Source organism: Mirounga angustirostris, unplaced genomic scaffold (genome assembly GCF_029215605.1).
Source record: "Mirounga angustirostris isolate CCGP_5_RB_7025 unplaced genomic scaffold, mMirAng1.0.hap1 SCAF_14, whole genome shotgun sequence".
NCBI lineage: Eukaryota > Metazoa > Chordata > Mammalia > Carnivora > Phocidae > Mirounga > Mirounga angustirostris.
In genome coordinates this window covers 35,862,907-35,878,594 of record NW_026991722.1, presented here as the reverse complement: position 1 = coordinate 35,878,594, position 15,688 = coordinate 35,862,907, and the positions used below count along the sequence as shown (strand labels likewise).

Sequence of the window (15,688 nt, the reverse complement as noted above, 5' to 3'; positions counted from 1 at the left end):
AACCGAAGCACGTCTCTTAGGTAATGGTTAGTTTAGTATCCACCAGGGGTTCACATCCCTGGCTGCTCAGGAGAAATACCTGCGGAACTTTGACAACCTTGGATGCCAGATCCACACCCAGGACTGGGTGCTGGAGGTGGGGCTCTAGGGGTGGGGAGCAGTGGTTTAAGGCTTCCCAGGCAATGAGTTTCCCCTGCAGCCCTGCCTGAGAGCTCTGAGGGAGGGTCAGTGCCTGGGATACTGGCAGCCAATGTAATTACAGGGCACAGGTTCTTTATAGATGCTGCAGAGGCAACACCGTGAGGAGGGCCAGCACCTTGCAGGGGGCCAGTGGCAAGTCCCCTCTAGATGCAGATTCGATAGTAGTTGGTAGAATCTTAGTAAGTTTGGAAGTTTTAGTAAGTCAGAGCTTTTTTTGTAGGAAGTTAAAATTCTAAAGATGTTGAAATTCTAAATAGGAGTGCAGGATTAGTATACTTGAATATACTTCGCTTTAATGCTCAGAAATATATTTCCGAGTTTTCTGGAGTCACATCTTGGTCGCCTGGGTGTGCAGGCCATTAGAAGTGCTCCCCCTGGTGCCAGACACTTCATATTACAGCCCCACAAAGGGCTTTGGAGTAATGTTATGAAAAGGGAGAATTTTGGAGCTGGGGGGCTTCAGAGGTCTTCAGGTTAAACCCTTCTGTCTCCCAGATGACAAAGCTGAAGTTCAGAGATGGAGTTCAACAACAGCATTGGCAAGGACTGCTGGACCATCGGCCATGTGCTGAACTAATACAGAACCTCATCTCATCTTTACAGCTGGGGATCCAGGTGGGACTTATCTTCCATTTTACAAAGGTGTAAACTGAGGCTCAGGCTGGGTTACTTGCACTTGTTTAGAACTAGGAATTGGTGGAGGCAACATGGAAAACAGCTTCTCCCTGGGTCCCAGTTTTACGAATTTTCCTTGTTTGCTACACTGGCCTGAAAGCAGAAATCAGGGGAAGCATTGATACACATTTTCTCTTCTCATGCCCTGGAAGCTCTCTGTTTTCCTGCAGTGAAGTGTGCCCCAGCCTTTAAGGTACAACTCTGTTGCCCTCTTCCGTGAAGCCTTCTCTAATTAGGCTCATACCAACCCCACCCTTCTTTAAATTGGGGTGTTTATGAGCTCCATCCCACTTCATCCCACCCCGCTTGGGTCTTAGTGCTCTCTCCAAGCCCTGTGCCTCTGGCCTCTGTCATCCCAGGGTAGAGGTAAGCCACTCAGAGGGTGGTACCCCTTGTGTTTTGCCTCCTGCCTGTCCGCTCCCTAGGTCAGGGGGAGGAGCTGCTTCTCTGGAGGCCCTCTCAAGCAAGCCCTTGTCACGGACCCATGGTGCTACCCCGGGTCCCTGTAGGGAAGTGCAGGGTGTAGATGGAGGACAGGAGATGAGCAGGAGGGGCGGGTCACTGCTGGGCCTGTGGAGTCTCTGATTTAGTTCATCTCTGGCTCCAAGATGCCTTGGGAAGGGTGTGCACGCCTGCTCTGAGGTCACTGGCTAAAAGTTCTGGAAGATCATCATAGAGCGCATCATTAGAGTGACGACTCTTTTCATAGAGAAGTGAGGGGGTCTGCCAAAACTTTTTAGAAGCTCAAAAGCTGCTAATGTATTAAGCCTATCTTTATTCTTTTGGTTTCTTTTTATCTAAAAAAATGGGGGACTCTGGGATGGCAGAGACTGAGAGAGGCCAGGAGCCTAGGTGTACTGAGGCCAGAGCAGCCCTGACAGTAACGAGGCTGGTCCTGTACGGATGGCTGGTGAAGGCCTTTTAAACCTTGAGCATGAGAAACTGGGGTTTGAACTTTGCTGCTGGTTGGAAGATGAAGGAATAGGCCAGCAACAAATTGGTCCCGTGTGACTAGTATTGGATGCGGACGGGTAATGACCTGGTGGGAAGGTCTATCAGAAAGAACCATGCCAATGATCCTGTTCTAGGGAACCTGGGTGGAAGGCCCTCCTCCCTTCTCTGGGTCTTACTGGTGAAGCTTGCAAGTGTTAAGCAAGGCTCTTAGGCCTGATTTATTTTAAAACTTATCTTGGGCACCTTTTGGGCCTTCAGGGGTGAAGGGAGGTTAGTCATTTTTCTAAGAGTGCTTCGGAAAATTTGCATTGCAGATCCTGCTAGATGTCAGCTGGGGACTCAAAACTTTGACACCTTGTTGGAGCTCTTTGTGTTGATTACATTCTTGTCTCCAGTTTAGAATTGGCAGCTTATTCTCCTTAATTTTCATGCGGTAATCAGTGTTGAAAGAGTATTGCTTTGACAGTTGCCCTTGGGGGAAAACTGGGCCCAGGCTTGTTATTGAGGGCGGACGAGCATAATAATAACTCAGACTCCAAGGTCTCCACTTAGCTCCAAGAATGTCACCATTATCAACCTCTTTTCCCTATTTCCTGCGGACTTTGGTGAATAATGGAAATTGGGGATTGGCAAATCCATTCCAGAATTAAGAAGAGTAAGTTTTAATGGCCTGATTCAAAGAAGTTGAAATCTGGTGTTTGAGATGAATTAGCCCTTCCCCGAAGATAAGGTTTTAGGGGTAGCAGTGGTCTTCCCCCCTCCGGAGAGAACTTTGGTTTAAGCAGTCTCACTGCAGAGTGTCGAAGCCTCCACTGGGTTCTGGTTGAAGAAAGCCGGGTCAATCTGGGGCTTACGTTTACTTCCAGGAGGGGCTGATGGGACATGGCCACACGGCCACCTCCATCTTCACCCCCAGTGAGCCAGTGACAGGTCACCCTCCCCCACCTCCAGAAAAGAACTTCGTGACCAGTAATAGCTGTTAGGAGGAGATAGTTGCCCTTGTGGTGAGGCAGGTTTTCTTTAATTTTTCGTACAGCTTATTTTTCTCTACTTCGGGTTAAGTAAATAGCGATGTGCAGTCACATTTTCAAATGGTAAAATATCTTAGCAAATGGCTGTAGCACAGGCTTTCCTTCCTTCTGCTTTTGTGAAGAAAAACCAGGAATGGATAAGTGCAATAAATAAGTCTGGAGATGTAACGGAAAAGCCTGACCCTCCTTACCGCTGTGTTAAATTCCTGAAACAGACGGAGAGAGTAGGTTTCGGGTGCTCTGAGCACACACAAATGTTAACTGTGTGGGGAGACGTGTCAATTAGCTTGACTGGAGTCATCATTTCACCGCGTGTATGTCTACCAAATCATCACGTTGTACACCTTAAATAGACCCATTTTTTTTTTAATTCAAAAATTTTAAAAGGCTCAGAGAAAGAGAACGATAAACTAAACGGTATACGATGTAAACAATTAATTTGGGTAAAATGTATACAAGTAAAGAAGGGTTCCTTGTACTATTCCTGTAACTTCTTTATAATTTTGGAATTATACAAAATGAAAAGTTACCCAAACGTGCAAAACAAAACAAAACAAAACAAAAAAACAACAACAACAAAACCCAGTAGGAAGGTGATGTAGAAAGGTAAACTGAAATATTCTGACTTCAGTGGGAGGAATCTTTTGTTTCATGATGGAACTGTAGGGTCAACTATATAAGTGGATACTTAGCTTACAAACCAAGCCTTATCTAGTACATAAATGGGCTCTTTTGGAGTAAATTGTGTGATATAAGCCGTAGTTATAACAGCACTTTAAACAACAACAACCACCTTGCTTTCAAAATACGTAGGCCTAAATTGTATGAACTCCCCTAAGAAGGTAATGTAGCTCCTGAATCTCTGTGTCTGTTTCCAGAACACGTGTGACCTATAATGTCCCTGTAATACTGAATAAGAGGAAAGAATGGGTGAAGGGTTTGTTAGAAGACTACATGGGGCAGCAATGTTTGAGCAATTTGTTTGAAACGTCAGAGTGATTCTGCCAGGAAGGAATTACCTTCCAGCTTCTTCCATGGCATTTTTGGCATCTTTGGCCAAAGGAAAGGACATGAACAGGCAGGCAAATACCCAATTTGGAATTGTTTTCTTGTATGTCTCTGGGGTGTAAGAAATTCTTTTTTTTTTTTGGAAAAACTACATCTAGCTCCAGTCTGTGGAATGAATGTATATTTTATATATTTTCTTAGGTGCGAGGTGTAGGTAACGAATTCAGGGTTGCTAGGCTTAGTGTAGAAGCCCTTAGATGGTGGCAGAAGGTTCAGAAGCACAGGAGCCCAGGTGGTCTGGGCCAGAAGGCAGGCAGGTTGGCTGGGGAGGTGAGGGGCCCAGGCCTCATCCTGAGGTAGGAGAAGCCAGAAAGTTTTCCAGCTTCAGCTGACATGTTTGACGCTTTGGAAAATTGGGTGGTAACAACACCTACCTTGGATTAGCTAAAGAGTGGGAGTCAAGGTAGGGACACCAGCTGGGATCAGCAGTTGCTGTAATTCGAGAAAGACAGTGAAAGCAGGACCTGAGGCAGTGATGGAAGACAAGATGAATTTGCAGCCTGTTTCAGAAGACAAATTGAGGGAATTAGGTGACTCATTGGATGGAGGTGGAAGATAAGGGAAGGAGTCTAGAGGAGTAGATTCTAAACTTTTGTGGCTGGACACCTACAGGAAAGAAAATTCCTATTTATCGTAGAATAAAAATAGTCCTTATTTGAATAAATGAAATGCACTCTATTTTCTATTCTGTTTCCTGAAAAAAAATATATTGCTGGTCCAGATTCACTAGCTTGATTTCATAACTCCCTAGGGGTGTTTGAAGATGCAGGTTTGCACCTGAGCTCCAGTATCTAGCCTGGGTGACCGCGTGCTGTGTGCAGTAGGCAAGGTGGGGTAGAGGATCCAGTGTTAAGGTGGGGGAAGCAGTCAAAATCTAGCAAAGCACCTGGGAATTATCTGCTGACCATGTTAGGATTCCTTTCACAAGCTACTTGGAGTAAAAGACCCCTAGCTTTTAAAAAAGGAAGGAAAATAAAAGAGGAAGAAGGAAAGTTAAAATGAGGGAGGAGGGAAGAAGGAGAAAGGATGGAGAGAGAAAGGATTGAAAACCATGGGGTTAGACCTCAGAGGCCAAGCTCTGGTGGACATGTCTCCCCCCACACACCTCATAGGACACACTCTCTCCAGGCCACCTTCTGTTTCGCTGCTGCAGTTCTCACTCTCAAAGCAGAGGAGGGAGGAGATGCGGTCCTGGGTGAGATGGAATGAGCACACGCAACCCCGTCTCTCTCATTCAATGCAAGTGTAAACCTGGGGCAAACACATAGGGCAAGTACTCAAGGACTCTGAAGAGTAAATGGCAGGTGGAGGGAAGAAGTTTAGATTTTGAAATAGAATTGAACTGATGGTACTTTTAACATTTTTCTTGTATTCTCTGCTCTGGACTCCGATCAGCCTGAAACCCAGAAGTGGGCATTTGTGTGGACAGAGAGCATTCCAGAAGAAGCCTTCTGCTTTTGGCTTGAGTAGGAGGAGAAGGGACTCCAAACACTCAAGAGTACAAAAGTTGCCCATGTTTCTAATTCCTTTCTGTGTTACATTGCACCCCATCCCCTAGGTAATGCCGGGGTGAGAACAGCCAGGGCAATGTGCGAACAGCAGGAGCCTGCAACACCAGAAACTTGGAGGGAGGCATAACCTTTTTCTCGGATAGAACTGTGGTCATGGGAGGGTTCAGGTAAACACCTGTTGTTTTTTACCCTTGGTTCTCCCACAGCTTGGCTCCAGATGAGGACATAGTCACAGAAAATAAGAGGCATAATAGGGCATATGATGGCCCAGTGTTCTGGCTGAAGGACTAGGATGGGGAGTCCCGGGGAACCTAAAAGTATCAGGGAGATAATGAAGGAGAGGCTCAGGAAAGTTACCTGGAGACTTTTTCTTAGGAAGCCCTGGGTTCTCACAGACTGTACATGCATGAATCTGACCCTGCACGGCATACCGGAGAATCTGAGAATGAAACAACAAGGTAGGTCATGTCCAAGTCTCAAACTGGATGGGACACATGCAGGATCAATCCAAAAAGCACAGTAAGAACTTTGAAAACGGAACTGGCTTTAGAACCAGAGCCCACGACAGGCAGGTCAGAACTTGTGGCTTGAGTTGAACCAGGCTAATTGCCTGCTTCGACAAAAATGTCAACATTTTCTGGAATATTTAAACAAAACCCAGAGTCTTAAAATTTTCAAAGTGTCCAGGAAATAGGCCAGAATTACTTGGCATACAGTAAACTAAGAAAATCTCAACTTGCATGGGAACAGATAAATCAACAGACCCCAGTGCCAAGGCAACATAGATATTAGATTTTTCAAATACTTTAAAGCAGCCATTCTAAAAATGCATCAGGAAGAAAGGTGACACTTAGATAGAAAGTCTAAGCAAAGAAAGATACAGAAGATCTAAAGAAGAACCAGATTGAAAATATAGGAATGAAAAATACAATAACCAAAATAAAAAGCTCACTAGATGGACTCAATAAATGATTAGAAATGATAAACCTGACTTTAGATGCACCATTAATTAAACATGACTGGCTTAATCATGGCAGTTAAAAGGCAGAGATAATCAAAATGAAAACACAGGACCCAGCTAAATGCTGAAATCCACTTTAGTTATAATGCTATAGGTAGTTTTAGAGCAATGGAATACAGAAATAAATACCATGCAAACGTTAATCAAAAGAAGGCCATGTTAACGTCAGAGAAAGTAGACTTTGAAGAAAAATAAAAAAAACGGAAGGGACAAAGAAGGACATTATAATGATGAAAGGGTCAGTTCACCCAGAAATGAAAAATGTGTAGAGCTTCAAAATACATAAAGCAGAAACTTAAATAAGAAATGAAAAATGGTCAGTTACAGTTGGAGACTTTAATATTCCTCTCTTTGGTAATCCATAGAACTGGTAGACTGAAAACTAGCAAAGCTATGGAGGAACTAAACAGCCCCCCACCCCCACCCCAGCCAACCAGCTCTAACTGAGAATCTTAGCGTACTCCAACTGTAACAGAGTACACATGCTCTTCTAGTGTGCAAAACATTTACCAAGATGCACTGCATCCCAGGTCATAAGGCAGACTATAGCAAATTTAAAAGAAAGCCATATGATAGGTTTTCTGACCGTAATGGAATTAAACTATAAATAACAAAGATAACAAGAATATTTCCATATGCTTAGTAATTAAACAGCATACTTCTAAATAATCCCTGTGCCGAAGAGAACTTCTCAATGGAAATTAGAAAGTATTTTGAACAAATTGGAAATAAAAATACCAGAAATTGTGAGATGCAGTTGAAGTAATGCATGGAGGGAAATTTTTAGCATTGCATGCTTATATTAGGAAAAAAAAATAAGAACATTCACCTTAAAAAACCAGAATAAAAAAAAAAAAAAGAAAAACCAGAGCAAGTAGAAGGAAAGAAATAATAGAGTAGAAATTAATGAAATTGAAAACAGAAAATAAGAAATCAGTGAAACAAAAAGATAAATTTTTTTAAAAGAAAAATGACCAGCAATAATGATGGGGAAAAAAAAAGTCACTATTTGCCAACATCTGGAATGAAGAGAGGATATCATGACAGATCCCACAGACATTAAATGAGTAATAGAATACTATAAACTATTCTAAGCACATAAAATTGATAACTTAGACGAAATGGACCAATTCCTTAAAAATCACACACTGCCAAAGCTCCCACAAGGTGAAATGGATAACCTGATAAGCCCTGTTTTAACTATTATTAACAGTGTCTACAAAGAAATTTAATTTGCAGTTACCAATGTTCTTAAAAAGGAATCTCCAGACCCAAATAGTTTCCAGGTGTATCTAAACATTTAAAGACAAAATAAAACTAATTTTATATGATCTCTTCCAGCAAATAGAAGTGCAGGGAATGCTTCCCAAAATGCTTCATTTTATAAGGCCAGAATTACCATGATACGAGATTCAAAGGATACTACAGGCCAATATCTCTCATGAACCAAGAAGCAAAAATCCTCAGCAAATATCAGTAAATGCAGCAATATATAACAAGAATAATGCACCATGGCCAAGAGAGAATGCAAGGCTGGTTCAAATATTTGAAGTTCACTCTGTGTAACCCACCACATTCACAGCATGAAGAAAAACCACATGATCATATTAGTTGAAATAGAAAAAGCATTTGACAAAATTCAGCATCCACTTAATAAAAAACTTTAGCAAACCAGAAATTGGGGGAAACTTCTTCACCTTGATAAAGGGCAATGTAAAAAAAACCTACAGCTAATGTAATTGTGAAAGACTAAATGCCTTCCCCCAATTATTGAGAAGAAGCAAGGGTGTCCACTTTTACCACTTCTGTTGAACTTTGTACCGAAAATCTTAACCATTGCAGTCAGGCAAAGTGGACAAAGGGGAGGATATAGTTTGAGAAAGAAAAAATGAAACTGTTCTTGGTCACAGACAGCATGACTGTCTAAGTAGAAAGTCTCAAAAATCTACAAAAACAAAACCTAAAAATTCCTAGAATTAATACATTTAACAAAGTTACAGAATACAAGATCAACACACAAAAATCAATTTTATTTCTATATGCTAGTAATAAGCAGTTGGGAATGGAAAAGTTTCCAAAATAGAATTTCTAGTAGCTCCAAAAAATGTGAAAAACTTAAAATTTAGCAAAAAGTCACATACAGAATCTGTAAACTACAAAGCACTGATCAAAACAATCAGATAATTTAAATTAATAGACATGATAGTTCATGAATTAGAAGAATCAGCATAGCCAAGATGTCAGTTCTTAAAGTTTACGTAGAGACTTCATGTGTTTCTCATAGTACTTTCAGAAAGATTTTTTTGTAGATTTAGACAAGCTGTTTCTAAAATTTATATGAAAAGGCCAAAGGACAGGAATAGCCCAAACAATTTTGAAAAAGAGTGAAATTGTAGGAATCATATTACCTGATTATAAGACTTACTCTAAAGCTATGGTAATCAAGATAGTGTGTTATTGGCAAAGGGTTAGACAGACGAATGGAACAGAGTCCAGAAATAGACCCACACAAACAGAGACAGTTGATTTTTTTTTTTTTTTTGCCAATTTGCAAAAGCAATGAAATAAAAACAGAATAGTCTTTTCAAAAGGTGTTAGATCAAATGGACATCCGTATGGGAAAAAAAAATCTTCTAAACTTCACAACTTACACAAAGATTATCCTCAAATGGATCATATATTTAAAGAAATAAAACTACAAAATGTTTAGAGAAAAATACAGGAGAACATTTTTATGACTTGGCCTGAGGCAGAGGGTCTACTCCCCTACTTGGTGTCTTTGAGATTCTTTCATGATGTGCTTCTTCTGTTCAGTAGATAAGGGATTGACTTCAGTGAGGTAGTTGAAATGACTAACATTTTTGAGCACTTACTCAGAGTCAGGCATTGTTCTAACTCAATCCCTACAACACCCCTGTGAAATGGATACTGCAATATTTCGGATGAGGAAACCGAAGCACAGATATTCTTAAGTATGCTTAGAGCAGAGTCCACCCATGGCAGAAGGACAGATGCTCTGGGCAGTCTGTTTTCAGACCTGGGCTATTACCCACCACTGTGTTCCGACAGTCTCCTCTTTCTCATCCTTTTGAAAATGCAGATCACTGCTTTTCATGGCTCCTATGAACCAGGCCCTCTCCTTTTTCTTTCTGTGTTTTATTCACCGGCCCACATTAGGTTGGTGGGTTTCAGAGATTGAATCAACGTGGTATTAACCCACTTAAATCTATTTAGCGCCCTCTTGTGTCTGCAGTGGATTTGACAGGAAGCCGTGCTTTCGCGTAAGGGCTAGGGGACAAAAGATCTAGTGGGAAAGTTTTGATCAAAATATGACAAATCGGTGTGATCAGAATCTTGAATTCCATTAGACATGAACTTTCTGGTGAGTTACCTCCAGTGTGATTTGTTAATAAAAATAGAATCTTGGAGGGAAGCTGGTCACAGAAAATTTACAGAAATTCCAGTTGGCTTTAAATCTCAGTTGGCAGCCTTTTGTAGAAGGTCCTTGGCCTTTTGGGCTTCTTTTAGCACTGAGGCCAGGCCCTGGGCAGTGAGGGTAAAGACCTCCATTCCCAGCTGTTCAGCCTTAGGGGCAGGGTCCTCTCAAAGGATGCATCTCCCCAAAGGCAGAAGAGTAGATGGCTTCCCCCATGCCTTTAGGCTAATTTAGAGGCAGGTGTTAAAATCTGCCTCTGGATTTGCTTCTTCAACAGTGGAACTAGAATGGGAAAAGGACAGAGGTGCACACTTCTCTTCCCTGGAGATTTGCCAGTTTGTTTTGAGTGGGAGAGGAGGAAAGAAGGGGGGACGGGAAAAATGGGGTAGAATGTACTGAATTCTCAGAGCTATTCCTGAAGTGGGGGCTGTAGCTTCCCGAGGGAGGGAGGAGCACGTTGAGAGGGATGAGCTAGGAAAAAAGTTCTGTAAACCAAGAATAACACCTAACACTTTATATTATACAGTCTTATTTTGTTCCTTTTTATATATTTATTTACTTTTTTATTGTAGACATAATTGATGCCCATAATGGAAAAACAAAAATATATCCAAAGAATAGATACCCAGCCATAAGCTTACTATTTCATGTGTTTTCCTTCCCTTCGATGCATGAAGACTTGAGTGTTTTATTGCATAATGTCATGTTTATAATTTTCTACTTTTTAATTATCAGGAACATTTAAAAAAATTTTTTTTATTATGTTAATCCCCATACATTACATCATTAGTTTTAGATGTAGTGTTCCATGATTCATTGTTTGTGCATAACACCCAGTGCTCCATGCAGAATGTGCCCTCCCTAATACCCATCACCAGGCTAACCCATCCTCCCACCCTCCTCCCCTCTAGAATCCTCAGTTTGTTTTTCAGAGTCCATCATCTCTCATGGTGCATCTCCCCCTCCGATCTCCCCCCCCCTTCATTCTTCCCCTCCTGCTATCTTCTTCTTCTTTTTTTTCTTCTTAACATATATTGCATTATTTGTTTCAGAGGTACAGATCTGTGATTCAACAGTCTTGCACAATGCACAGCACTCACCATAGCACATACCCTCCCCAATGTCTATCACCCAGCCACCCCATCCCCCACTCCAGCAACCCTCAGTTTGTTTCCTGAGATTAAGAATTCCTCACATCAGTGAGGTCATATGATACATGTCTTTCTCTGATTGACTTATTTTGCTCAGCATAACACCCTCCAGTTCCATCCACATCGTTGCAAATGGCAAGATCTCATTCCTTTTGATGGCTGCATAATATTCCATTGTATGTATGTATGTATATGTATATATATGTGTATATATATATATATATATATACACACATACACACACACATCCCACATCTTCTTTATCCATTCATCTGTCAATGGACATCTTGGCTCTTTCCACAGTTTGGCTATGGGTTAGGACATAACATATGTAGTCATTTACCAAAGCTGAGTTCTAGAACTATGATAGGTATTTAAGTCCTAGTTAATTTTAATATTACAGGTGACACTTCAGTGACTTTCTTTGCTGCCGCTTCATTTTTTTCCCCTGAGGGTTATTTCCTTAGGACAGATTCCTGAAATTGCCATGACAGGGAAGAGCTTAGGGAGGACTTTCAGGCTCCCAGTACTAACATAAAGGAGCCTGCCCACCCTGCACCTGGCTGCAGGTGGGCTCCCCCCTTGGTATCGATGGGGTTTTTAGAGTACATTCCTGTACTCTTCAGAGCCTTGTTTTTGGGGGGTTTTTTGTTTGTTTTTTCTCTCAAGTGGGGCTAACAATACCCACTGCAGAGGGCTATTGTATTAATAATGCATATAAAATGCCCCCGCAGAGCATGGCACACAGTGGGCATTAAATAAATGGAAACAATTTAAAACAGTTACAGCACTAAGTAGCCTTGTTACAAGATTTGTATCCGTTTGCCTTGCCGCCCGTAATGCAATGTGTGAAGGTACTTGTTTAACTCTCTAGCATTTGATACCTAATTATTTTTTTAAAAATATTTTTGCTGATTTAACTGAAAATGCTACCTCATTATTGTTTTAATTTTTTTATTACAGTGATGACTGACAAATTTGTGTTATTGTAAACTAGCTTGTCATCTCTTATGAAATGCTTTTGACCTTTTCTCTTGGCATTTAGTATTTTCTTATCAATTTATGAATTACTTATACAATAAATTATCTAAACCTTTATCATATTTGCTGTCATGTCCTTTTAACTATTATATCTTTACATTAAACTTGGCTTTCTTTATATGTTCCACCTTTCTTATGAAGATGAGAAAGTGGTTGTATTTGTGATCTCTTCATAGTAAATTCTGTAGATGAATTTTTAATCAGGTCTCTATTTCTTGCAGATGATGACAGTATTATGTATTCATTTCCAACCATCCTACATTTCATTAATTTTCATGTCTTTTAAATTTGCCTGAAATTCTATAACAGGGCTAAATAATCATGGGGATTGGTGGGCGTCATCTTTTAGTTTTCCTGATTTTAATAGGAGTATTTCCAATGTTTCACCATTAAATAGAATATGAATCTGTTATTTTCAAAAATACAATGTTCGAGAAAATACTCAATTTTTTAAAATTTTGAGTTTTTGCATACTTAAGAGCATCATTTTTCTCAATGATTCTGTGGTTTTGTTTGATCTTTTGCTGGCTATTTTTTAACATCACATATATTTCTATGCATGCAGTTAGTGTCTACTCACTATTTTGTGCTTTACTATTTTCATTCAGCACCATTTTCCTATGACCTATGTATAAACGTGTGTGTGTGTAAGACACAAAAGAATGGAAGAAGATAGATCCATATATGAAGAATGATTATCCTTAAATTATGGGATTATGAGTTATTTTCACTCTTTATATTTTCCAATTTTCTGCAATGAGATGTCCTACTGTGACCAGGAAAAAAAGTGTTGCCTAAAAATGTCAATCCTGTGCCAATTAATTATGGGTGAAAGAAGATTTGGGAGGTCACGCATGATTTAAGGAAACTTATTCAGCATATGTAACTTCTGTTTGTTCATTATCTAGAATCCAAATGGCTTTTTTGTATTAAGGGAACTGAAAAATTAGAATTAATAATCTTTTTTAAAAAGGTAGTAAAATGACCTGTATTTTCTTTCTGGTGAATAAAGATAATATGTAGTGACTGTCTTTTCCTTAACTAGGAATTTGGGACTTGGTGTCTGACAAATGCTTTTTTTTCATGCTTTCTGACATTTTTTTAAATCTGAAAAGTCTTTTAAAGGAATTGCAAATAATAAAACATATATTTATCTCTTATCTAAAGGATTAAAATTGTATGAGCTCAGGATGGTCCCATAGCATCTGAGACCTGCCAGGTTGCTTTTTAAAAACTTGATTTTTCCTCTTGGCCCCAGTGGGAGGCCCCAACCCAGACACCATCCGAGGGATATGGTTGCCCCGTCTGGGATTGCACACAGATATAGAAACATAAAAACATGCATTTATACATCAAGACACACAGAAGCAACAATCACTAGATTTGGTACCTTAATTGCATCTTCCAGACACCAGGAATAGCCCTTGCTTCCTCTGCTATGGTCAACGCTTTCTCTCTGAGATGAGATTCAGCTAATTTCAGAGCTCAGGAAATCTCTTCAGGTTTGGTTCGTGACACACCGTGTACTTAAAGTATGAAAATCTCAACCAACATTATGATCACTGAAGATTACATGTACATATAAAACCATAATGTCTCCTCCTTTTTCTCTTCTCTTCTGTAGCTTTGGGCCAGATTATGTTGTATGTGGATGGGATGAATGGAGTAATAAACCACAATGAAACCATTCAGTGGCTATACACGCTCATTGGGTCAAAGGTAAGAGAAGGTTATAGTTGAACGTTTTATTCAGTTTGCATGTCATACACCTTTCTTTTGATTCTCCTCTCTGAGATGGTTTTGCAGAAAGAAATTCTGTTGAGCTTGGTTCCAAGCCCTGTAACAGTACAAGCGAGGACTACTATTTTATAGATATAAAAATACACTCAAATTGCAAAAAGCTTTTGAATTTTTAACGCATTTTATGTTTTCTTCTTTTAAGCTTTAATCAGATGCTTTTGGCACCTCTGGTTTTTAATGCTTAATTAAAAGATGTACCATACATACAGTATCGATCTTAGCTGCTCTGTTTCATCTTCATGTATGTTCAGTTACTTAAGGACATACTTTTGTGTTGTACATATGTCTATGCTTATTCCTATATGTAGTTAAAGGAATGTGAGACCACCTTTCAACTCTGCCATCAGTTAGAAAAGTAACTAACATTGAGTAAAGATTGACCAGGCACCAGGGACCATAGTAGGTGCTTTACAAGCATTATCTCCTTTAATCCACAGAAGACTGTGATAAGATAAATAATGTTACCCCATCTCATAGTTGAGAAAGTAGTGCTTCGTTAGGAGAACACTCTCATTTCCCCCGTGGATCTTGGTACGTGGTGACTTTATCCAGGCATGACGTGGCATGAGACCCCCGCCTTCTGGAAACGCTCCACTAAGGAAACAGATCTACCCGTCACTTGAGGTGTACTGGAAGCTGGGCAAGGCTCTGGTGTGTTCCTCCCTGGGTCCTCACATGGGAGACCCATTTGGAGGGGGGCGGATTGAGGAGGAGTGAGGAGGGGTCCTGTCTTGAGCAGGTGCAAATGAACCCAGGCTGGAGTGTGGTCAGATTTGGGGTGAGGGTGGGTGGGGCATCGTGGAGGAGATCTAAGTGACTGTCGTGGGCAACAGGGTCAGGCGGAGTGGCATCTAGAGGGCCTGGATGGGCGACTTGAACCTGGCTTACACAGGTCACAGAATCAACATAACATTCTGGGGGTCCCTGGAGAGCATGTGGTCAGCCCAGACTGTTCCCCATCCCCGTACTTGCTCCCACACCCACTTTGGAAAGCCTATCAAGGCTGGTGTACACTAGCCTCTAGCTCAACCTCTCCCGTTACCTGCTTCCCGAAGACTCTGCTGTACCTCAGGAGTGAGGGCTCAGCCCTGATTTGACTTTGGAGAACAGATCCCGTTTGGGGTTTATGGTCCTCACAGACTTCCAGAGTCTTGGTGATGGCGCCCTTGTGTCGTGGGAGGGGACTTTTCTCTGTGACTGGCGCTGATATTCAGGACTCCTTGGGTCCCAGATCCGTGGTTAACCCTTACATCTCCCTCTCAGTTTTCCTTTTCCTCATATTACTGATGATAGATTCCCCCCCACCCCAATTCATAATAGAAATAGCCATGGTTTCTCTCAGAAGACTGACAGTCTTTTCTTCTCTCTCTTTTTTGTGTTTGGCTTTGTTTTCTATGGAAAATGGAAATGACTGTTTACAAACTGCTGTGGGTGACCTTAGATGCTGAATGTAATGCTGGCTTTGCCAGGTTGATTTAGCCAGGCTGAGGGAAGATTTATATCTCCTATCCTGTTTCAGTGTTTTCTGTTCTTTCCTCTTGCTGGGAGCCTTCCCCAACCTTCACGTTCATTTGGAAGCTGCTCCCTTCCCAAGGCTCTCTGGATGGTCTCGAGGACCCCACAGTCTAGGGAGATGGAAGGAGATTCTGCAGTAGAGATGGACTTCTGGCAAATGTTGTAGATGAATAAAGAAATCTTTGGGGGCACCTGGGTGGCTCAGTTGGTTAAGTGTCTGACTCCTGATTTCGGCTTGGGTCATGATCTTGTGGTTGTGAGATCGAGGCCCGCGTTGGGCTCTG

The 15,688-nt window shown here is 41.1% G+C and overlaps 1 protein-coding gene across 7 annotated transcripts in view; it reads left to right on the top strand.

Moving 5' to 3' along the window:
- FHOD3 (formin homology 2 domain containing 3) overlaps nt 1-15,688 on the top strand; it is a 456,888-nt gene that overhangs the window by 252,073 nt on the left and 189,127 nt on the right. For all 7 annotated transcript variants that reach the window (XM_045886817.3, XM_045886815.3, XM_054510321.2 and 4 more), the window contains one exon: nt 13,714-13,808. In XM_045886817.3, the coding sequence (XP_045742773.1) occupies nt 13,714-13,808 (95 nt within the window). The remainder of the gene's footprint in view (nt 1-13,713; nt 13,809-15,688) is intronic.